The sequence below is a fragment of the Rhineura floridana genome, chromosome 14, assembly GCF_030035675.1.
Source record: "Rhineura floridana isolate rRhiFlo1 chromosome 14, rRhiFlo1.hap2, whole genome shotgun sequence".
In the NCBI taxonomy this organism is placed as follows: Eukaryota; Metazoa; Chordata; class Lepidosauria; order Squamata; family Rhineuridae; genus Rhineura; species Rhineura floridana.
The window spans coordinates 11,712,055-11,737,443 of record NC_084493.1 but is presented as its reverse complement, the minus strand read 5'-3'; the positions used below and the strand labels follow the sequence as shown (position 1 = coordinate 11,737,443).

Below are 25,389 nucleotides of genomic sequence, written 5' to 3'. Positions count from 1 at the left end.
TTGGCTGTTTGTGACCCCCCCTTGGGGGTCTCGACCCCTAGGTTGGGAACCACTGATCTAAGCCATGGCTTGGCTTAGTGTGTTGTCTGAAACCAGGCTCGTAGTTCGTTTCCTCCAGACAAACCATGAGCTGTGCACCCAGGAACAAACCTTGGTTACAGCGTGTGGTTTGTCTAGAGTGAGGCACACTATGAGCTTGGGTAAACCCACAAATTATTTTTCTGTCATGAAAACATGGGTTCTGGAAGCATCAAGTTAACTCTGTTGCTTACTCACTTGCAGCTGTCTGTGAAGGTGGGTGCCTTAACGGTGGGAGATGTGTTGCACCAAACAGATGTGCCTGCACGTATGGCTTTACTGGACCTCAGTGTGAAAGAGGTAGGTAGGATTTCCTTTTCTTTATATATATTTTTAAAAAGACGATGACTGTGGACTTCGATGTGTTGTGTAAAAGGTCATTGATGATGATGATGGTAAATTTCAAGTGCAGTCAGTATAAGTTAATCTTTTGAATTTTCGCTTAGTGTGATGGATGAAGCTGAAGGAGCAATATGTTTTTGGGAAACTATAGAAAATCTGATTACAGAAAGCAAAGGAGGGGAAATGTTGTGGGTGATGGAGCGAGGAAAATTATGGTTTGCTTTATATGTTAAAACAAAATGGTTTTAAGAAAGTTGTGTGAACTGTGCTTCGTGCACTTCCATGGTAACTTGTATTACTCTATAGCCCTCTGCTGGATTCACGCAGAGGAATAATGTTTAATTCCAGAAGAGGCCTGTGAGGAGACGTAACTTGTATTCTTCATTCCCACAAATTCCTTTTGGCATATTCCCCACTTTTTTTGCACTGTGTGGAGGTACCCTCATTTCTCTATTACTTCTGGGCACTAACGCCTGTTCCATGGTTGCTAAACAACTTGCCTGTGTTTCCCTCTTTTACCTACCACTCGGGTTGCCATTTCCCCCCCTTATGTAGATTCTGTGCCTTTAAGCAACTGCCTGAGAGGCAGAAATTCAATAAGTAGTATTTGCCCTCATTTACAGCTCCATGCCCAGATATGCAGCAGAATTTCTTATTGTTGGGGGGGGGGAATATGGCGATGCTTTCTCCTATCTGGAACAAGGCACTGGTGTACATTGAGCATAGCAATAGTTGTGGCTAGGGATGGAGGATATATTAAATTCAAATTTGCATTTAAAGGCGAACTTATCTATTTTGCACTTTCTGAAAGAATATGTGAACCAAAACCCAGCCATCCTTTGAACTCTGTACTTCTCTGAATTTTGCAACGCAGTTCTCCAGCCAAGTAATGTGCATATAAATGCATGTATTAGAGAAAAATAACATAAAATGCATTATATTACTGGAACTTCCTTGCAAAATAGGTATAGTTTTCAAAACTGCATGCAAAATGTGTTTCTTAGGAGAAAGTTGCACTAAAATACTGGTAAAGTTTCATGGAAAAAAATCACAAATTGCTTCAGAAATGTGGAGAACTGAATTTAAGATTGGAAAATGAGAAACTGAGAGAAGTGAAACTGACAGATTCATCTGTCCCTGCTTGTGACATTGTTGCCACATGTGTGGTTGATCTTGTATGTCCCTTTCCCAACCAGTGTGCCTCCAGATGTTGTTGGACCACAACTCCCATCAGCCTCAGCCAGCATTGCCAATGGTCAGGAAGATGGGAGTTGTGGTCCAGCAACATCTGGAGGCACACTGGTTGGGAAAGGCTGTAGTGAGGCTTTATTAACAATAGTGATGTTGATGAAGGGGAGACCCATTGTGAACTTCGACAGAATGTGCGTTTCAGAACCTTTTGAGATGTAGCGATATGTACAGTTTTAACACTGACTTGAGACCACTCCTGCTGGAACTTAGAAGTGCTGCTGCTGTTGGAGGTCTATGTATGTTTTATTTAAAGATGGGAATAAGGATGAAAGGCACATGAAACTTAGGAGTTTGTTTTGTTTAATTTCTCATACTTAACTGTGAAAGCTGGCCAGTAAAAGAAATATAATCATGTACATTTTAGCTTGCTGTTGAATATACAAAAATGTCTTGGGCGATATTCTGGCAACTGGAGCTACACTTAAGTACCAAAGTTATACTTTGCCCTTCCTGATGTCTTGAGCTTTGTTTTGACTAGCTTTACAGAGTTCTTCTTCGTAAAATCTGTATGAGTTTTATCAGTTTTCTGAACTTTTTGCTTGGGTAGCCATAGCAACACACACAGCTGTTTCCAGAGGAGAACACAGCCTTGCTTATCTGCTGTGGTGAAGTAGTTTAAGGAAATTAAATCAAGTTCAACAGTGTTCTGGAGAGGGATGACAGCAAGAGCTGTTTAACTGTAATGATCATTCGGCTGTTTTTGTACTCCTGCAGATAACACATGTTTTAATTTGAACAAATGGGCTAATTTGGTGTCTGGAAAATTCATATGATTATTATTTATTATTTATTTATTAAATTTCTATACCGCCCCATAGCCGAAGCTCTCTGGGCGGTCACAACAAGCAAGACAGCAAAATACAATTAAAACCATTTATAAAACAATTAAACATACTAAAATACAAATATACTAGCATACTAAGATGCTAAAAATAATTTAATTTAATAAATAATGATAGATTACATATAGAGTAGGCTATTATATATTCGGTCAAGTAAATCCAACTTTCTATCTTGTATGTATATAGGCTATGTTCAAGCCTCCTAAACTGGGAGAAATCCACTAGTTTAAATGCAAACAGTGACAGGTAGGATTGGATCCAGCATTATGGTTAACTGGAAAAATAGTTGGTTACTCAGAGCAGCCAAATGTAAGGGGTGGTAAAATATTACTGTTTATACTGTGTTCAGCTACAAAGTGGGAAATAACTGATGTTTCCCAACTTGGCTGTGAGCAGAGTCTTCAATGTAATTAGTTTTGAACATTCCCATCTTGTGTTTGCTGTTCAAACCCAGCATTAATATGATGGGACACACTTGAGCCAGAGTTATGCATTTTTGAGTCCAGCTGGTTTTAGTAGGGAAGTTAATCCCATGCTTGAACTTCTTGCATTGAAATTAGCAAGGCATAAAAATGCTGAATGAGGCTGGATCATGCCCATGTTGACTTACTTCTTTAAAAAAGATTTTTATGATATGCATACAAAGACAAAGAAAATAAAGGGGGGAAAGTAAATCCCCAGGATAACAAACAGAATATTCAAAACTGAAATAAAGAAGCCCAACCAAGGAAGCTTGGGGTCAGCAGAGCTCTGTCATAGAGATGTCATAAAATATAAGAAACACAGAAGTTCAGGTAGTCCATGTAGATTTGGCAGCAGTAGATAAATGTTCATGCAGGTTGTGTTGTGCCGTATAGTTGATAAACATCCACCATGTGGCACTGAAGGATTGAGGCTTTATTAAACCTTGCAACAAACATATCTCATAGGTGATTTTCTCCATAAGTGCAACACACCACACATTCCTGTACCAGGAAGCCTTGTTCAGTCCATCCAAAGTCTTTTATTTGGGGCCATGGTCTGCTTAGCGGCCAGTATTAAGAAAGATATGGGTGATTTAAACTTTGCATCTAAATTAGGACCCATGAATTTAGATAATAGGAACATTGTATAGCTTCTTTGGTAATATTGCAAAGTTCCTTGTGAACCATGATCTAGAATGAATAAGCTTGGGGACATGACCACCAAAGGTGAAAGTATGTTGTATTGGCTCACAAACCATTATGTGAAAAACAAATAATGTGATTGATATATTGTAAATGGTTGCACGGGATTGGCTCTTTGGGACTTCCAATTCATTCTACCAATTGGTCTTGCAAAGAGTAACATATCCACACTTGTCCCAGGGGATTTACAATTTTAGCCTGATGGTTGTTGATACCCTGCTGTTTAGCTATTAAAGTTGTAGGAGTTGACTTTGGTGGATACAGAGTAGGTTACCGAACCTCTAAATAGAATGAAAAGTTTTGATAACTCCAGAGCAGACACTTGTTGACAGTTGTCATCTGTAGTCACCTGTGCACATCAATGCTGGCTGATGCACCATTCTGAAATGAGAGTACATCACCTCTGCATCCCATCAGAAGTGTTTCAGTCACTGTACCTGGCTCACAGATACACTGTGCCCCATTTCCAAACATTTAGTTAATGCAGATGTATTTTTATTCTATCATATTTTATTTGTTTACAATATTTATATGCTGCCTTTAAACAAAAACTTCTCAAAGTACTTAATATAGCAAAATTCAGCAAATGACATTTCTGTTTCATTACAAAAACCTATGAGATTGCCTATGAATCACATCATTAGCTATTGGATGGAAGCAATTCCATTTCATACTGGCGTGTAAATAAGCCCACAAAAGTTAGTAGCGGCCAGCATGGGAACTCAGGATTGTAGCCTCTTATCAGGCTAGTAAAAATGTCTCCTACCAAACAGGCTGGTAGAGGAGGGACAGAACTGAATAATGGGATTCCCTACCAGTGGAGTCTGCTCCATTTGGGTGAATGGGGCACTATATCTCCAAGCTCAGCCTGCCCTCAGCCAGTTCCCACCTGCCTGACCTACCTTCTTACTTACATCCAGTCCAGAGTGTGGCACTGCCTATCAGCTTTCTCCTCTAGTCTCAGTCTTGTCCTTGTAGTATTTAACAGAGGGAAGGGTGGAGATGAAAGTAGGGTGGAGTAGGGAAAGTAGGAAAGTAGGGAAGGGTGGAGATGTCTTGCCTGTCATTGGCTCTGGCTCCACCTACTGTTGATCTCCCTTTCTTTAGAACCTAAGAAGAGCCTGTTAGATCAGGCCAATGGCCCATCTAGCCTAGCATCCTGTTTTCACAGTGGCCAAGCAGATGCCTGTGGGAAGCCCACAAGCAGGAAAAGAGTACAACAGCACACTCCCTTCCTGCAGTTTCCAGCAACTCGTATTCAGAAGCATACTGCCTCCAACCATGGAGGAGCGACATAACAATCGTGGCCAGTAGCCATTGGATAGGCAAATACCTGTCAGGAATGCTTATAAGAATATAAAAGTAGTGCTTATTAGAATATAAATGCTTATGCGGATGTTAAAATTGATGGACTTGACATAAATGTAAATAGCAAAAGGGGAATGACATTAGGAACGGGTTAAGATTTGGTAATAAGAACAGAATTTCTCTCAGAGCTATCATAGGAATAGATCGACATCATTTCACCAACATTGCATTAGGCATGGATGAATCTGTCAATTTCAGTTTCTCTCAATTTCTCATTTTTCCCAGTCTTAGGTTCAGTTCTCTACATCAGTTTGTGATTTTTAAAAACAAAAGACCCAATGAAAATTCATCAGCGTTTTAGTGTGAATTTCTCCTAATTTCCACATTTTGTATGCAATTTTGCCCAATATAATGCATTTTTGTATTTTATTTTCACTAATGTATGCACTTATATGTACACTTTGCCCTGGTATATGCAATAGTTTGTATACATTAGTTGGTTGGAGAACTGCATTACAAAATTCAGAGAAGTGTGAATTTTGAAGGATAGCTGTGTTTCAGTTCACATATTGTTTCAGAAAGTGCAAATTAGGTAAGTTTGCCTTTGAATGTGAACTGAATCTAATTTGTTCCCTATCTCTAGTTGACTAAAGGAAGGATATGATAGCAGTTTTCAAATGAAGGGATGTCGTATTGAAGAGGGCAAACTTTTAACTTGGATTCCTGCATTGAGTAGAGGGCTGGACTTGATGGCTTTATGGGCCCTTTCCAGCTCTGCCATACTATGATTCTGTGATTCTGTAATTCTATATTCTCTGTTCCCTCAGAAGGCAGGATTTGTTCTAATGGGCTTAAGTTCTAGGATGATAGATTTTTTATGGAACATTAGGAGAAAACAGTAAGAGTAGTTGGGCAATGGAAGCAATGAGCTAGAGGAGTGGTGGGCTCTCCCTCACTGGAGGTCTTCAGGCAGAGGCTGGACCGCCATCTGTTGGGGATGCTTTAGCTCTTGACTTCCTGTATCTAGCAGGGGGTTGGACAAGAAGACCTACCAGGCTCCCTCCAACTCTATGACTTTAAGTGGACTATACTTGCAGGTAATATTTGCATAAGGGTTGTGTCCTGGACAAGCAAATATGCTTGAGCGCATGCTAGTGTGCTACTGATGTAAGATATTGCATCATATGTGGAGAGATGTGCAGTGAACACCTGGATTTCATACTGCAGATTGCTAACTTTCTTGGTGCGATTTCTCTTGCAGCATTGGTACTTTAGTGCCAGTGGTACCTCTAGGTTGTCCCATGCAATCATTTGCCTGAGTTCAGTGTTTCAAAGTGACCTTGTGATTCTTCTCTTTCCATTTCTAAACGTGGTGGAAAGTACAGACAGAATTGTGCTCCTATCCAGTTTCCTTTTGAGTCAGATGACAGCAAGCTTGGACTCCAGTCATTTCAAATATTAAGATTGTAGCATGCACAGTGTATATACATACTCCATGTGCAAACAATGTCTGGTTTTCCTTCACAGCGTCAGTCCTGTTCAGCTCTCTTTCTCTATAGCAATATATTTTTATATTCAAAATTTTGAATATAAAATTCAATGAAAATTTTGAACAGTGTCTGTGTCTAGCAAATGCAAAAGGTAAAAATTAGGGCTGTCAAGCTGCTTAAAGAATTTTAAATCGATTAACCTGCATTTTTAATTGATCAACTTAAATAAATTTACATATCCTGCCAGTTAAATCTACTAAGGTTTGTGTCTGTCATAAAAATATACTATCCAAGAACTTCAGCCCAGGATATTGTCTGAAAGCACAGGAGGCCATCACCTTGCTGAAGCTAAGCAGGTCTGGATCTGGTCAGTGCCTCGATGGGAGACCACTTGGAAACCACATGTATGCCATCTTGTGTTCAATGATTTATTTATTTGATTTATATCCCACCCTTCATCCTAGTAGGAGCCCAGAGCGGCATCAATGATGAAAGAAAAGCTGTGGATATAAATGTTGTGATAAAAAAAACTTTGGCAAAAGTGCAAATTGGGCGGTATTTAAAACAGTGCTGCTTTAGAAAGGTATAACTGGCATAATTAGTATTTGTGGGAAAGATTCTACGTCCCATCTGTAGTATGAGTCTAAGTGGAAATCAAACAACAAAGTTAAGATAAAAGGACAAGTTCCTTCTCAAAAACTTGTGCTGCATTTTAACTAGTATTATAATCTATAATCACTGGCAATTTTTTTTCAAAGCCCTTTTTGGAACTGTCTTCTCAGCCACTGTTCTCCAACTTTGGGTCACCAGATGTTGTTGGACTACAACTCCCTTCAATCTCAACCAGCTTAGCCAATGGCCAAGGATGATGGGAGTTGTAGTCCAAAAAAAACATCTGGGGGCCCAAGGCTGAAGAACAGTGTTTGAGCAGTGCATTTGCTGACAGTCATGTATTGTATTATCTGTAGTCCTGTGACACTTATACGTGTGTATTACTACTGCAGCAAAAATGAGCTGTAGTTTTTCTTATTGTTATTGCTCTTGTTGTTTTTGATGCTCTGATGTTTTATATGTTTTTGCCTTGTACGTCGCTCAGAGTGGCTGAGTATTCCAGCCAGATGGGCGACTAAAAAATCAAATAAATAAATAAATTATCGTCACTATTTATACTATCTGCTTTTATAATATAATGTTAAAAAAAAGTATGGCCTCAAGAGGCTACTTGTGTTGCCTGAACTTCAGCTTAAACGAAAGAGATAAACTTTTATCTAGTAAAGTTGCACCAGTTGTTGAGAAAGACCTCAACAATATGGACCACACTAGTATTACCCTAGCAGTAGCGTAAATGGCTACAATATTGTCTTTTTGTGTGTGAGAGATTCTGAAAGTAAAGGATATCATTTATTTATTTATTTATTTGTTAAAAAATTTTACCGCCCCACTAGCATAGCTCTCTGGGCGGTGTACAACAGGAAGTATATACAATAAAATCAAATAAATCAGTACAAAAACATATATATAAAAATCCACAAATCTAAAACCAATTTAAACATATTTAAACTAAAATGTCTGAGCAAAGAGAAAGATTTTAACTTGGCGCCGAAAAGATAGCAATGTCGGCGCCAAGCGCACCTCAACTGGAAGACTATTCCACAATTCGGGGGCCACCACTGAGAAGGCCCTAGTTCTTGTAACCATCCTCCGAGCCTCTCTGTGAGTCGGAACTTGGAGGAGGGCCTTCGATGCTGAACGTAGTGTACGGGCAGGTTCATATCGGGAGAGGCGTTCCAGGAGGTATTGTGGTCCTGCGCCGTATAAGGCTTTATAGGTTAAAACCAACACTTTGAATCTGGCCCGGAAACATATAGGTAGCCAGTGCAAGCGGGCCAGAACAGGTGTTATATGTTCGGACCGCCTGGTCCTCGTTATCAGTCTGGCCGCCGCGTTTTGCACAAGCTGTAGTTTCCGAACCGTCTTCAAAGGCGGCCCTACGTAGAGCGCATTGCAGTAATCCAATCGAGAGGTTACCAGAGCATGGACAACTGAGGTGAGGTCATCCCTGTCCTGATAGGAACGTAGCTGGGCTACCAACCAAAGTTGGTAGAATGCATTCCGTGCCACTGAGGCTACTTGAGCCTCGAGTGACAGGGAAGGATCTAAAAGTACTCCCAGACTACGAACCCGCTCCTTCAGGGGGAGTGTAACCCTGTCCAGGACAGGGTGTATATCCACCATCTGATCAGAGAAATCACCCACCAACAACATCTCAGTCTTGTCTGGATTGAGCCTCAGTTTATTCGCTCTCATCCAGTCCATTATCGCAGCCAGGCAACGGTTCAGCACATTGACAGCCTCACCTGAAAAAGATGAAAAGGAGAAATAGAGCTGCGTGTCATCAGCGTACTGGTGGCAGCGCACTCCAAAACTCCTGATGACCGCACTCATGCTTTTACAATAGTATTTTGTAACTTCAGAGATAGTTGTTAATTTAAGTGTAAATAGAGTATTTCCAAATAAAACAATTGAGAGTGTTTCTAAAACATTTAGAGCCTTTCTAAATAAAACAATTCAATTATGCAAGTCATTTGCAGTACATTTATTTTCCTTCAAAATACATAATGGCTTTGTTTGGATAATTATCCTAGGCTTCTTAAATCATCCCAGCTTATTTTCCTGGCTTGCTAACCAACATTAAGCCAGACTTCTCCAGTTGGGGAAATTCTGGCTTAATACAAGCCAGGATCTTTGCATTGAAGCTGGCACACAAAAAGAGGCTTGGAGCCAGTGTTCATTTCCAGCTTTACTCTTTATGAAGCTTGGAATGATGACATTTGGATGTCATGATAAACTATGGTACCTGAAAGTTCATCTTACCCCTTATATACCGTCGATCACTGCGCTTTGCAGGTGAGGACCTCCTGCAGATACCATCTTATCAGGCAGTCTGTTCCGCACAACATCGGAAATGGACCTTTAGTACTGTGACATCTACCCTTTGGAATTCCCTCCCCTTAAATATTAGAGAGGCACCATCTCTGTTGTCTTTTCAGCAGCTATTGAAGAGCTTCTTCTTTCAACAAGCTTTTTAAATAGAGACCTTATCCCAGTCTGCATCTGTGTTGGAATTGCTTATTAAGATGTTTCTAAAGCTTTTTTTAAAGATATTTTAAAAGATTTTTTATTTTGATACGTTTTTGAAGATGTCTTGTTTTGATATATTTTCAAGTCTGTTCTTAAGATTGTTTTAGAATGTTTTAGTGTTATGTTTGCCGCCCTGGGCTCCTCCTGGGAAGCAGGGTGGGACATAAATATAATAAATAAATAATAAAAATGAGTATTGGCATGCCTTGGGCTCATTCCTTACCTTCTCCTTCTCCTGGTGTCAAAATCTCTGAACTCCTCCTTGCAGGAAGTGGGAGCATGTGAAGCTGAAGCTTACCTAGTCTCATTTCCATCTTGGTAAACCATAGTTAATTGTGACATCCGAACATGACATTGGAGGCAGTATGCTTCTGAACTGGAAACTGCAGACAGGGGAGTGCTCAGGTCCTTGTGCTGTTATGCGTATTTCTTGCTTGTGGGTTTCCCATAGGCATCTGATCTGGGAACAGAAGTGCTGGACTAGATGGCCCATTGGTCTAATCAATCTGGCTCTTAATGTTCTTACAGTATGTACATGCTGAGAATGTAATCTTAGATGGGCCATTGAATAGCTGGGGAGGAAGTGTCAACACAACTAGAAGTGTGTTGATTTTTTAAAAAATTCAGCTGGCTGAATTTTCCCATTTTAAAACCAATTTGTCTGTTTTGTCTGGTGATCAGAGAGAACGGTATTCATTTTTCCTGGCTGCTTTTTGGCTATCTAAGGTTGTAACCAAAGTAGGCCACGGTTACAAAAAACAACAACAAATGATAATGGTTAAATTCTGTCCATCTATTTAATTTGCATACGAGCAATTGATTCAGGTGTTTGTGCGTGTGTGTGTGTGTGAGAGAGAGATTTGAGCTCTTTTTGAGGCATCAGAAATAACAAATATTTAACTTGTAAAAGCTATTTGATTATGATTTTGTATTGGGAAATAGAATTCCTGATACTTGCAAATATAACAAATATTTAAAAAGGACAAGTTAATGCCCTCCAGTATCAATTATAATTATTATTCCCAGGGTTTGTGAATGCAGCGATCCAAATTTCCCCCCCCATCTGTGTGTTTAGTTTTAATTTTCATGCAATTGCATTGTTTCTTCTTTTCCTCTTATTTCTTATATGTTGTTGAATCATGATTTTGATTAAATAAAAAGAAATATAAAAAGGAAATAGAATTTCTTGTTATATTTAGCATACAAGTTGCAGAGATGGTATGTTTGTAAGGCGGAAATGACTATTCAAAAATGATTAATAACATTTGCAGTGGATATGTTCACACTTCCAGCTGATCACTGGAAGTTTTGTAAGAAACAAAACGGTTTTATGTATTTCTTTTGTGACTGCTTGTTCTATTTGGCACTGGAATTGGATTGTAGGGAAAGAGGCCTAAATAAGGTATGAAGAAGGAAGTGGATGATATAAGAGAACAACTTGGTTGGAAAATGTTAAACAGAGAATCCATTTTTTTTATTCAATTCATGTAGAGGCAAAGATCTACTTTAGATCATAAGTTTGCTTGGATTAAAAGGTAAAGGTTGCTTGAAAAATCTTAGAAAGGGAGATCTAAGTTGCAGTCCTATGTATACTTACCTGGAGTCAGGGCCGGTTCTAAAGAGCGGCTAGGTTGGGCACTGGCCCGAGGGCCCCGGAGCTACAAGAGCTCTTGAGGGGCCCCTGAGGGGCCCTCCGCTCCCCTTCCGTGATCCACGCCCCCCACACCCCCATTTACCTGTCAGCTGGCTTTTTAGCATTGCCCTTAATGAAGGCAGCCGCAGCTTCCCTAAGGTACTGAAACCGCTGCCGTCATCTTAGCTGATGGCAGAGATGTGCGCATGTAGCACGCACGTGTGCCATCAACAAAGATAGCGGTGGAGGCTTCATTCCCCTTAGGGAAACCGTGGCCACCATCTTCATTAAGGGCAATGGTAAAGACTAGACAGGTGGGGGGCCATGGGGAGGCCGCGCGGGGGGACCATGTGTGCGGGCGTATGTGCACGTGCGCACACCCACCCACTGGAGGGCCAGGGCAAGCTGATGGCCAGGGCCCCTCGCATGCCTGGAGCCAACCCTGCCTGGAGTATCTGTCATTGAACTCAGTGGGTCTTCTTCTTTTTTTTGTAATAAACTTTCGGTCTTACTTCTGAGTAGCAATGGAACGATCTGTCAATTTCGGTTCTCTCCCTTTCTCATTTTTCCAGTGTTAAATTTGGTTCCCTATATTTCTGCAGCATTTCATAATATTTTTTAAAAATAAACCTAATTAAAATGCTCCAGTGTTTTAGTGAGAATTTCTCCTACTAAACACATTTTTGTATCTAGTTTTGAGTAATGTACACATTTTTGCAAGTAATAAATTTTTGTACAATGTTTTCACGAATATATTCATTTTTATGCACACTTTCCCTTAACATACGCATTTTTTCAAACATTGCATAGTTGGAGAAGTGTATATCAAAATTTGGGTAAGTGTAAATTTTGAAGAATGGCTGTGTCTCAGTTCTCATTTTGTTTCAGAAAGTGTGAATTTGATAAATTTGGCTTTAATTGCGAACTGTCAATCAAATTTCTCCCCTACTTCTGAGCAGAGATGCAAAGAACTGTGCTGTTAGGCTGTGAACTTGAGTACTTTTACTTGGAAGGAAGATCAATTAATCATACCGGGACTACCTTGTAAGTGGGTTAGAATTAGGGTGGTGGGTTTCTCCCTTGCGTTTTGGTCTATGCCCTGCCCTTGCCACTCATATGAAAACAAAGGGCTATATCCAATGCTAGTATTTTTCAGAATAGACCTATTGAAATTGATAAAACATGGCTAACTTGGGCCTATTGGTTTCAGTGGGTCAACTCTGAGTAAAAGTTAGTTGAATGCAACTCAAAGACACCAGTGTAGATATTTGCATTCATTCACATTATATTCCTAAACGTTTGCTAAAAGCAGTAATATTAAATCCTTGCATTAAAAAGCTTTGATAGAAAGCTCAAACCTTAACATTTTTGAGGTCCTTTCAGAACTTTGAATTGGTTCTTTAGCTATTATCATAATCAATCAATCAATCAGTCAGTCAATTGCCCTTCCTCCCAAAGGAGCTCAGGGCAATCAAAACAATATATATATTTTAAAAAAATCTAAAAACAGTTGAAAACATTCTAAAAAGAGCTGCAGTACTGCTCCTGCTCCACTGCTGTAAGCTGAGCCATTGTTTGGTTTGTGTGTCATCCAAACTTGGGCTTGTGTTTTGTCTCGTCCATAGGAAGCAAGAGTTGTAAACCAAGAAGAAACCTTGGTGACAGCTCATGGTTTGTCTTGTTGAAGACAAACCATCAGCCTGGATTTGGATGACATGCTAAGCCAGATCATGCTTAGCTAACAGCAGCAGAGCCAGAGGAGAAGCAAAGTGGCCGTGATCTCCTCTCTAGGAGTCTGCACTCTTGTGCATTTGTGCTAAGCTATGGTTTGGCTTAGTGTTACATGTGAACTGGGTCTGTCTGTATCCCAGGTTTTGGATTTTGTTTTTGTTATAATTGATAATGCTGAATAAATTTAAAAAAGACAAAAAATGGGGAGGGCAGGACTTGCCTTCCCTAAATGGCACCCGTGGAAATCCATCAATATCAGCTCAGTTAAAACAATATCTACCATAAAGATGTGAAGAATATGTATTCGTTTCCAAAAAGTGTGTCAGAAAAGAGAGGATTATTTCTAAGCAGCAAGTTTTTAAGGATTAGCTTTGTAACATATACATCTTTATGATTTGTAAAACCAGTAAACTGTGTCCTTTCAAGAGCTTTGGCCATCTGAAAATGATCTAATGCCTGCATTGTCAAAGTACTCCCAATTCTGAATGTTTTGTGTTCTTTCTTTACTGCATGCGGCATCTGTTGAGTCTGTGTGCTGAAGTTGATTCATGCTGGGCTGCCAAGAAAAAACACATGTCACACAGACAATACCAAATCTCTTCTAATGAAGCCTTGAGAAGGGAACATTGGGCGTTCAAACCTTAGGGAATTTAGACCAGGGATAGGGAACTTGTTGGCTACCAGAAGTTCTTGGACTCCAACTCCCATCAATCCCAGCCAACATGGACTACAAGAGTTGTAGTCCAGCATCATCTGGAGGGTCACAGGTTCTCTATCCCTGATTTGGGGAGCAGTCCTAACTCCTGGCCAGGGAACAGTGGAACTGAATGGAGCAGGGAAGCCATATCCGGAGCCTGGCCAAGGTGGAAAGTTGAGGAAAATAATTTTTCTTCACTTTTGATCTCCAGGCTGGCACAGCAGAAGGGCTGAAACTGAGTCCCTCTCTGGCTGCTAGACCAGCTTAGGAGCTATTGAATACCTGGCTGGCGTTGCTCTGCCCCTATTTTGGGGCTTCACATTGGGTACCACTGGTAAGACCACATCTGGTGGTAGCTTATCAATAGTTTGCACTGTTGGTGGGCACAGTGGGGTCCTCTTTGGCACTAGAGTCGCCCTGTCAGTGGAGCTGAGTGAAGTGAAGCCTTTGCTCCATCCTAACCCCACCCATCCAGGAGTGCCGATTTAAGTTTAGATTGCTCTGCCTGACTATTTTGAGTAAAGCATTAAGAACTATATTAGGGACACTTAGATAGACCTTTCCATTGTACTTATGTTTGGGAAGGGAGTCTTTCCCCTAGAGTTTATGGGAAACTACCTGTAGGTCTTTAACTATTGGTTGAAACATTTGGGCATATTTGAGCATAAGCATTTGGCAAAAATGTTTGGGTATTTGGAACAAATTGTATTGAGTTCTCAGAGAGTTAATGCTTGACCATCAAAATCTAATATGCCTATTCCAGCAATTCACCTTACGAGGAAACTTTATTTATCCTCTTCACCAAGAGAGAGTGAGAGAGGCATCTGCACCAGACTCTGTGTATGCACAAAAGGACTTACATCTGGAGGTGTGATTCTCTTGTTCTGAACTGACACTTGCTACAGTTGTAAGGAGAGAGACATTTCAATTTTAAATCGCCTTTCAGATCCCTCCTCCAAAATACTGGCAATACTTTGGAGCCAAGTTGGCCCAAGTTGCAATGCTGTGTGCATACAAGAAGGAAAGAAAATTCATTTGTGCCAAGGTATTAAAACAACTAAGAAGGGTGGAGATGTTAGTTTTGTTCCCCTAAGATCTGGGAGAATAAGAACAGCTTCCAAATGTTTATATTGTCTAGCAATTTATTTGTTGTTTGTGTCTCAAAAGCCTGCACTAGGTTTTTTTACTGTACTGGCTGAACATCCTTATGCATTTTACAGGCTTGAGTTTGGGAAACTCCCTAATCCTCCCAGCTACAGCTTTAACTATGACCTCATCTTGCCTTTTTGCCTTGCAGTCAGACCCTTCCTCTAAGCTCTCTTATAATTTCCTCCTGTTTTATAAGATGGCTGAATAATATTTTACAACATAACAGTTAGAGGTGATAAAGAGTTGTTAGATATTGCAGTCATTAGTTTTGGAAGCCCTTCTTTTAAAAAATTCAGTGTGAAAATGTACCTCCCTAAGGATTCAATCCTAGGCAGGTTTACTTGGAAATAAGTTTATTAGAGTTCAATAAGTTTTCTTTTACATAAGTGTGCATAACTTTGCACCGTAAGGATGCAAACATAAACACACTAATTAGGGAGTAAGGATTCATCTACACAGGGTTTTACTGTGTGTTTGGTGTTACTTGCACCCCCTTTTAATTCGCACGATTCACATGGTGTTACCCCCTTGTAAATCTGTACCTACCCAATCCTCTGATAATCTGAAAAGAGAAGGGAAAAATGTATCCACTCCATATCTCTAGGACTTGCAGATGCTGTTGTCCAATGCTTTTAGGTGGGTGTGTCAATTATTCCCCTCTCTATACCCACTCCCTCCTCCTCCCTTCTTTCATTTCCTGTGGGATGAAACTTCAGCTTCTCTCTCCCATTCTGTAAGCTTCTTTTACGTTGCTGCAAACGGTTCCTTTATTTTCTTTCCCCCCTAACTTGTGCACAAAAGCATAACACTGCTCAGACAAAGATTTGTATTTCATCTGTATTGTACCAGTGAAAATACAAATAATCGCACTTCCATGTTGTTGTTTTAAATGAAACTTACTGGTAGAACAAACTGAGCATGCTTGGTTGCCAGGTAAACAGAGGGAGTGGAAATGTTAAATTAGAGGGCGTGGTCTTTAGGAAACTGCTTGATTGATGCTTCCCCTCAAGTGTGACTAGAAAACACCATGCTTGCAGCTGGCATTGATTCCTTACTGTAGATGGGACAAACAGAAAACAGAGGTAAAAACAGCCTCTTTTAGCACGAAGTTATGCTTCCATGTGGATAAGCCCAGAGTCCCAATCAGCTCTTACTAGGAAGTAAGTTTCAGTCAGCTGAATGGGACCTACTTCTGAGTAAGTATGTAGAAGACTGGACTGCATGCCAATTTTGCTTTGGGATTCAAGGGAAGAAACAGAACTGAAGAAGAGATGAGTGGCCAACTGGAAACAATATCACAAGTTATATCATGTATCAAAATGTTGCTCAGGTTTGTACTTCTTTACTTACCTAGTCACCCCAGAATCTGTTTTCAGCACCAGGGTGCAACTATAGTGTACCCAGAAAGCTTGTCCTCCCATCAGGGATTAGGTTGCAGGGTTTCCAAGCCAGAGGTAGTCTTGAGTTTTTTGGGGAAAGTGCATAAAAATGAATAGTGAAAATAACATACACAAATGCATTATATTTGGGGGAACTGCATGACAAAATGTGTTCAAAACTGCATACAAAATGTGTTTATTAGGAGAAATTCACACTAAAATGCTGAAGAATTTTCATGAGGATTTTTTGTAAAAAAAGATTGCGAATTACTGCAGAACTGAAGTAAAGATTGGAAAAATTAGAAACTGAGAGAATTGAAACAGGCAGACCAATCCAAACAGGGTGGTGGAGGAGGAACCAGCAGAAAGCTCTGTGGAATCCTCTTCCTGCTCGGGAGCTGCCGGCCCAGCTATATGCCGGCTCTGTCGGGAGCCGTGCACATGGACCGTCTAGGAAGCGCTGGCTCCCACGAATAGGCCTTCGGGGAGAAAGTGCTCCCCATAGGCCATAATGGAAATTGTTTTACTGTGCTGGCCTTTTGGCCGGCCAAGTTTTTGGGTGGAGTGGGACCCAGGGGAGGACTCTGAATACGATAAGGATCTCGCATAAGTCCTGCCCCCACAGCTTCTCCCTCACCATACCCCTGGAATGCCCTGTTTTTGTGGCTTCTGCCTGCCCTCCATCTGTTGGGTAGGCCATCCCTGGTGAACCCCTGGCGGCACTGGCAGACCCCTGGAGGTGCCACAGCTGAGCCATGGCAGACAGCTGCTCCCAGCAGAGGCTGGCAGAACTGGGAGTCTGCCTGCCCAGCTGGGTATCCATGGCATCCTACTCACTCCAGCCCAGCGGAAAGGTGAATTTGATTGTATCAGACCCTGATAGATCTTTCCATCCCTACTTGTGCTACTTACATTTTTCCTGAGTCGGTAGGAGGCATGCTCTATAAAGAAGACTGATGGGAAGCTGCCTTTAGCAGCTCCCTAGCCCATCCTCTGGCTTCCAAGATGTTTTTTGACTGAGTAGAAGGTGGGAGCCTGCCATTTCTTGCAGCAAGTTCTAACAGATTTTCCCCTGAATCAGTGGTGATCTGCAACAGCAAGCACCATTGCATGGTCTCTCCACAGCCACCTTTTCTCCCTTGTGTGTGGTGAATTGTGAAGCTTAATTGTGCAATCTATATCCATTATGCAAACTGTGCACAGATTTTGCTAATTTTGCATAATTAGTTTAATTTGTTCATGTCTGCAAATTATAGGAAGAGTCAAGGAGCTACTTAGGGCGTTGAAACCCTGAGTGAGGCAAATTCTGCTCTGGCTTCAGTGTGTTCTCCACCCTGCCCCCCCGAATTCAAGCATTGCACTCACACATTGAAGCCTACAATCATAGCCAAAAGAACTAGAAACTTCATGTATGTGCATCTCTAACTAAAGTAGATAATTCTCAGTATACAGAATTCTTCAATAATTACCAAACTCCATGGTTTTCCTGTGTTTTCACAGAATCATGGAATATATGGAGACTTGCTTTATCTAGTGATACTATTATCTTGTGTGAATTGCTTTTCTGTAACTTTTGATTTATTAAAGTGCTTTGGTTGTTCTTTAAGCCAAGTTGGGCTGTGCTGTATCTTGATCTAGTTCTTCATCAGAAACATGCCAAGTAACTGTTCATGGTGATGCATTTAGAAGTTAACTCATTAGCCTGCCAAAAGAGTGCCTTGAGTTTCTGGGTATTTGCAGCAAAAACAGAGTCTTGTGGACTAAAAAAGGACAAATTCATTATGTCATTAGACTTTTGAGGATTATGAGCCGCTTCATTGAATGCATGAAGTGTTATCCTGAGATAGGTATATATACTCTCATGGGTTTTCTTTTTGGGGGGAGGGGGGTTAGGTTCTTGTAAAAACATGAGGTTAGAGGGAAATGAAATGCAGAAAAGTGCAGACAGTGATAATTATGCACTTAATAGTGGTAATTACAAAACAGTTCTTGATGTCAGACATCCAGGCAGGAGAACTTTTGACTATGACTTTACAAAAAGTTACCATTATCTATAAATGGGTACATCCCATTAAATTCATAACTTTTGTAAGGATGTTTGTGTTGTTAAAAGACATGGGGCAAGGTGTTCGTTGGTTTTAGGTGGATTCCTGTATGACAGCCCTCCCCAATTTGGTGCCATCCAGATGTTTTGGATTACAACTCATATCAGTCCCAGAAAACAGTGGACAGGGATGATGGAAGTTGTAGTCCAACAACATCTGAAAGGCCCCAGGTTGCAGATGGCAGCTCTTTTATGGCAGGCTAAGTAATTAATGTGGGTATTACCCATGCATGGATATAGAGGCATTCTGAGAGATACTAAAAGAAGATACCCTACAGTTTAACAAACAAAAGTTAGTGAGCAGGGGGTTGGATTCGATGGCCTTATAGGCTCCTTCCAACTCTACTATTCTATGATTCTACAAAGGAGGGTTATCTTTAATCCTGCTCCCACCCCCCACATCCTGCTTATGGTAACCTAAGAGTACTACTGTTTTCAAATTTGCCTCCATCAAATAATGGACCGAGTGGGGATTTCAGCCTCTGGATTTCAGATCCCTGCTTAGACACTGGAGGTATTCAAGAGGCAGCTGGACAGCCACCTGTCGTGTATACTTTAATTTGGATTCCTGCATTGAGCAGGGGGTTGGACTCAGTGGCCTTATAGGCCCCTTCCAATTCTATGAATTCTACATGTAGCCCACCGAGAGACCTTGGACAAGCTCTTTCTCAGCATAACCTACCTCACAAATTAGAGGAGACTAGACCATGTATGCTGCCTTAAGCTCCTTGGAGGAAAGGAAAGATAAAAATGCAATAAATATATAAATAGGCTAAAGCAGAGGCGTGGAACTTGTAACCCTGCAGATGCTGTGAGACTACGACTCCCATCATTCCTGACCATTGGCCAAGCTGGGACTGATGGGAGATGGAGGCTAACAACATCTGGAGGGCCATAGGCTCTCCATCTCTCTAGCACAGGTGCCAGAAGCAACAGGGAGAGCAAATTTGTGGCATATCCAGAGAGGCCATGTATCTACGTAGGGCCCAGAGTCAGACTTTTATTCCTTCTTGCCTCTTCTGTACTGTTGCACCAGAGCATTTGGGTGCGTGTAGATATGCACAATAGCGTATGGTAGTTTTTAATAACGAAGTAGGGAACCTTAGTCCCTCCAGATGTTGCTGAACTCCGGACCCCCATCAGTCTCAGCCAACAGGTATTTAATGTCCTATGGCAGAGACAGAGAAGCCAGGTACAGTAGCTGTCATTCAGGGTTGCTGTTGAGCAAGGGTAGCTGGCCTTTCTGTTGCCTGGCTGTACACTGTTTATTCCCTGCAGGTCTTTTTTATTGTGTAAAGGTAGAGAGAAGGAAACAGTTACAACAGCTGGGCTTTGTGTGAGATGCTGATCAAATGGCAATTGGATCGTAAAGTGTTAAGTTATGTTTCAAGCATGCAAGTTAATATACCTTGCAATTTCTTTGAATTCGTAGATAACAGCTGATTTGCTATTTTAAATAGTATTTCAGACAGGGAGACTGTTTTGCAACTATGCCAGCACTCATACATATGCAGAGGAGATGTACTGAATGTACTCAGGAGGCCAGCTGAGAAGGAGACCAAAGTCAGCTCCCTTCCTCACAGTAAAGCAAAACACCTTGTGTATGTATCCAGAGGACAAGCTGAACCTTTGCAGTGTCTTCTCATCAGTTTCACCAAGTAAACTGTTCTGTTATTTAGGTCTGATATGAACTACCACAATGGAAGAAGCTGTTATTTCGATTAAAAATTCTAAACAGCTGTTTAAAGACAGACCAGCTCCTTTTCCCAGTGATTGGATTCAACTCAAAGTGCTTTATCTAATGCATTCTTTGCATTTGAGTCTTTTGTTGAATTAGAAATTTAATTGAGCAGCTGAGCATTTTAAACTTTTTTGGAAGACATGGAAAAAAAGAGGGATGTGAACTGTAGCACACCCTGTAAAACATAAGTTTCTTAGCAAAAGAATAGTTTCTTCATATGCTCTGTACATTAGGTCAATTATTACTCACTTTCTTTGGACATCAACCAAAGGCCTCCACCCTCTGTTACACAGCTTACTGTAATCAACTGGAGAAATAAAAGCAGAATCGCTCAAAAGCAAACTTATGGCTCAGGCCCCAGCCGTAGCCCAGAGACTTAAAAGCAACAGAAGCCTACAAATAAATGATTTGCTGTAAGCACTATATACATTATAAGCCTGCGGACAGGGCGGTTTCTTTTGAAACCATTTTGAAGGCAACATCTAGTTTTCTCCTAGGTACTTAATAAATAATATTATTCCAATTGGCAGATAATTTAATTTATTTAGTTATTTGCACTTATGTCCTGCTCTTCATCAATTTCATGATCATCGGGCAAGGTGCAGAAAATGATAAAACTCCATTAAAACGATATAATTGGGCAAGGGCCATTGGTTAGTGATGGAGCATCTGCTTTGTGTGCAGATGGTCACAGGTTCAACTCCTGGCATCTCCAGGCAAGACTGGTAGAGACCCTGAGCAGCCACTGCCACTCAGTGTAGACAGTACTGAGCTACATGGACCAATGGTCTGACTTGGTGTAGGGCAGCTTCCTGTGCTCCCAGTATAATAATAAAACAGTAACATTTAAAACAAAAATGCAATAAAATAGCAGTAATAGCAAGCAGCATGCAATACAATGTAACATCAGATCCCAGCAAAAGGCTGGCAGAATAGGTATAAGGAGAAGTTATCCTTCAAGTATCTGGGCATGTAGTTGTTCAGAGCATTGTATGTTAAAAGTCAACACCTTGAATTTGGCTCAGAAGTTGGTAGTTCGTGCAAAACCTTGAAGACTGCTACTCTATAATTTGGCCTTAGTGACCCACTCAGGGTTTGGGTGGTGACATTATGCACCACCTGCAGTTTCTGGGCTGTCTTCAAGAGGAACCTCACATGAAATGTATTGCATTGATCTGTTCAAAAGGTTACCAGGGTTACTGCAGTTAGGCTTTCCTGGTCCAAGAACAGATGTAGCCGTAAAAAGACACTTCATGTCACTGAGGCTGTCTGGACCTTCAAGCTGCATACTTGATCCTTCAAGAGGACTGCAGCAGCATCCAGAAGAACAGGCTGTTTTCTTAATTCCTGGACATAGCCACCTACCCACAACACCTCTGTGTTATTGGGATTCAGTTTCAGCTTATTGGCCCTCATCTAGCCTATCACTGCCACCAGACACTGGTTTAACACTGGCACAGCCTTACCTGATTGTGATGACAAGGAGAAATGGAAGTAGGCGTTATCTGCATATTGATTGCACTGTGTCTCAAATCTCCTGATGGCTTTTTTCGATTGAGTCGACAATTTAGCTGTCGACAAGTATGTTGACATGTATTGGGTGAGACTCCACAGCACAATTGCCATAGGTTCAAGTAGATGTACCCCAATGCTACTTTCTGGAAACAACACTGAACCACTGCCAACCCACTAAGCTGTTTTGGAGGGATACAGTGAAATATGGTATCAGAAGCCACCAAGAAATCAGCAGGGATGCGCTTTAGCAATCAAGGCCATTTCAGTGCTTAATTAGGCCTGAAGCCAGACTGGAATATGTCTATTTAACTCACTTCCTTCAAGTGTGTCTGAGGTTGAATGGCCAGCATGCTCTCAAGCACCTTTGGCTCAAAAAAGGGGAATATTTGTAAATGGGCTGTAGTTGTCACAATCCTCTGGGTGCAGGAAGGTCTTCTTGAGGAAGGCTTCGACCTCCTCCTTTAAGGCAGATAGCATCATCTCATCATGCAAGGAAGCGCTGACCTCTGCCTGGATCCACCAAGCCTCTGGCTCACTCTTATCCAGGATCTAGAGCAGCCTTTCTCAACCAGATGTTGTTGGACTACAACTCCCATCAGCCTCAGCCAGCATTGCCAATGGTCAGGAAAGATGGGAATTGTGGTCCAACAACATCTGGAGGCACACTGGTTGGGAAAGGCTGATCTAGAGCATACATGGTTGATTGGACTCCATCAAGCATCTTGTCTACCCCTTTAGGCCATAAAAACTGAAAATGATGCAGTGTGCAAATGATGCACTGGACACTTCCTCCAGATTTGTAATAGCAGCATCCAGTTCATAGTGAAGGCAAGCACGTTTACCCTTAGAGTGGCTTGAAAATGTATTACTACTTTTCTAATTCTAGTTCCAGGCCTAATCTCACCAGTTCATTCTCAGAAAAGATCTGCTGGACTGCTACTCATCGATACAATGGCGATGGCAAAATAAGCTCTCTTTGCCGCCATCACAACCATGCAGTAAGCATAATTATATGTTCTCACCTGTGTGTGATTAGTCGTCTTTGCAATGAGACTTGCACTCAAGCCATCTGGCTTGCTTCATTAGGCATGGCATGGAGAAATTGGACAGAGAGGTTTTTCTCCCTCTCTCATAATACTTGAACCCGGGGATATCCAATGACACTGAAAGTTGGAAGACTGAGAAAAACGGAGGCAATTCTTCACACAGCACATGGTTAAACTATGGAATTTCTCTCACAAGATGTGGTGATGACCTGCAACTTGGATGACTTTAAAAATGGATTAGGCAAATTCCTGGAGGATCAAGCTGTGCACTGCCTTCACTGGCAGAGGTACTATGCTGGGAATCACAAGTGGGAGAGTGCTGTTGAACTCAGGTCCTGTTGTGAACATCCCATAAGCATCTAGTTGCCCACTGTGAAAACAGGATGCTGCACTAGATAGACCTTTGGTCTGATCCAGTAGGGGGGTTCTTATGTCATTGTCCAAAAGTCCCCTGAAAACCAGGAGTGCTGCCTGGGTTCCACAGCGCCTGACGGGGTACAAAAGTGTTCAAAACACGGTATTTTCCTGCAGTGGCTTAAAATGTTTAAAATAATTTAAATCCATATAAAATATCAATAACATGATTGCAATCTTAATACCAGCAATAAAAATATTTCGGATTAATACATCACAGCCAACCCATGCTCATATAAGACTAAGAAGAGAGGCCACTGCCTGTAAACCCCATTGTTAAAAACTGTCCGAAACAAAAGGAGACCCCACTTAAAATGATAGAGATGCCACATAAATCTTTCTTCCCTCGTTTCAGCACTCCATGGCATACACCTCCAAAAAAATAACCAAGATGCACATATTTTCTGGAAAAACCCACAGCTTTTCCAACGTCTCAATCAGTTCCATCTGTTTAATTGTAACCAAGTCCTCATGCCAAGCTAAAGTCTCAGTTCTGTGGTTATGTCATTTACAATATATAGGTGATATTACATTACTGTAATCTCTTAGAATTGTAATGTTTTTATTTATTTCAGTGGAACATAAACTTTCTCCAGATTGTACCAAGTTCCTGTGATCAACACCCCTGCCTTCTGGGAGGAAGGGCAGGATATACATTTAATAAATAAAATAAGTAAAACATATAAAACACTGAGGCATGACCCTCTCTTTTGGAATCGCTGCCCTAGGTCTCCAAATATTCTCTTTATACATAAACTAAAAAACTTCTAAGCAAAAGTTTAAATTGGCAAAGATATTACTAAGTCTTGCAACTTAGGCAGATGCCAGAACTCCTGCAGAGAAGCTTTTGACAATATATATCCTGTGCTATGGTCTATAGTTTTTTCTCTTCAACTATTAAGGATTAAATGGTCATGGGCACAGTAATTTAAGTTGTCCTTTGGAAAAGAGAAGTGTGAGAATATTTAGAAATTTAGAATAACCTATCTAATACAACATGGGTCTTCCAACCCATGCAGCATAGTTCATTTTGAAAATAACTGACCTTTTCCTTTTTAAACCTATATATTTCACGTGACAGGTGCAAGTCAGAGCTTGAGAACCGGTAGCTCTCTAGATCAGGGGTGGGGAAGCTTTTTGGCTCCATGGGCCAGATCGTTATGAGGAGACACCCACTTGTCAAAATCCCTTGCATTTCCCTTTTAATTCTCCACAATCGGGGACTTAAAGGGGGATGGGAAAGACTTGGAAGAGGCTTTTGCAAGTCTCGCCCATCCCCTTTTAACTCTCTCATTGTGGAGACTTAAGAGTAGCACAGGGAGACTTGGAAAAGACTTTAAAACAGCTCCCACACTCCTGTTTGAGCAAATAGGAATGAAAGAGTGCTGTTAAGGCATTTGCAAGAACCTCTTCTGAGTAGCTCTCTCGTGTGAGCTTCTTCAAAGGGCTCTCTTGCACAAGGCTTTAAACCCCACTCAGCTGATGAGCAGGGTGTAAATCCTGCTGCCTTAGCGGCACAATCTTATTCTGGCTGGCAACAGGATCACACAGCCAAGGCAGGATAAAACCCTGACCTCTCACCCATCAACTGATGTCACTAGTTGGTTGTGGTTTGTGGAAAATGACCTCATGGGTCAAATTGCACCCCTTGTGGCCCACGATTGGCCTAGAGGCTGGACTTTTCATGCTCCTGCTCTAGATGTTGTTGGGCTACAACTCCCATCATCAGCTGGGGCTGATGGGAGCTTGAGTCCAACAACATCCAGAGGGTCACAGGTTTCCTCCATCCGTGTTGATACATGCTATGCCAAGGATGGGGAACCCTTTTCAGCTGAAGGTTGCATTCCCATCTGGAGAAACTTCTGGGAGCTACATTCCAGTGGTGGATGGGACCAGAGGGAAAAGCAGACGGAACAATTAACATAAATGTTACCTTTGTACAGTAGACTAGTTTCTACACAGCACTCACCCATTCCTATTTGTCCTCCAACTAATTAAGCTAGAGTCATGATTAGAGTTCAAGGACACATTCCTGGCATGCAAAAATGTTCAAGGAGAGTGCGAAGCAAGGCTGGTCAGGTGTATTTCCTAAGGGAGACAAACTGGTGAGGGGCCAGATATAGAGGCCCTGAGGGCCACATTTGGGTTCCACATCCTTGTGGTATAGTAATAGTTCCAGTTTTCATTTGCTGACTGATGAAAATTGTTTAGATTTTCTTGGTAGTATAAGATACATAGCTGGAAACCTTGTGATAAATGATCTGTTTCACTGTTGCAGCTGGATTAAAGCATCCCTGAAGTGCGCTGTAACTTCATCCACCTCAGTTATGCCAAGCTTTCTCCATTGTATCATGACTGTAAT

At 41.3% G+C, this 25,389-nt stretch overlaps 1 protein-coding gene across 6 annotated transcripts in view; it reads left to right on the top strand.

Annotated features, from left to right (window-relative positions):
- The window catches only part of FBN1 (fibrillin 1), a 256,376-nt gene that overhangs the window by 51,425 nt on the left and 179,562 nt on the right, over positions 1–25,389 (top strand). For all 6 annotated transcript variants that reach the window (XM_061595358.1, XM_061595355.1, XM_061595357.1 and 3 more), the window contains one exon: positions 283–378. In XM_061595358.1, coding sequence (XP_061451342.1) covers positions 283–378 — 96 coding nt within the window. The remainder of the gene's footprint in view (positions 1–282; positions 379–25,389) is intronic.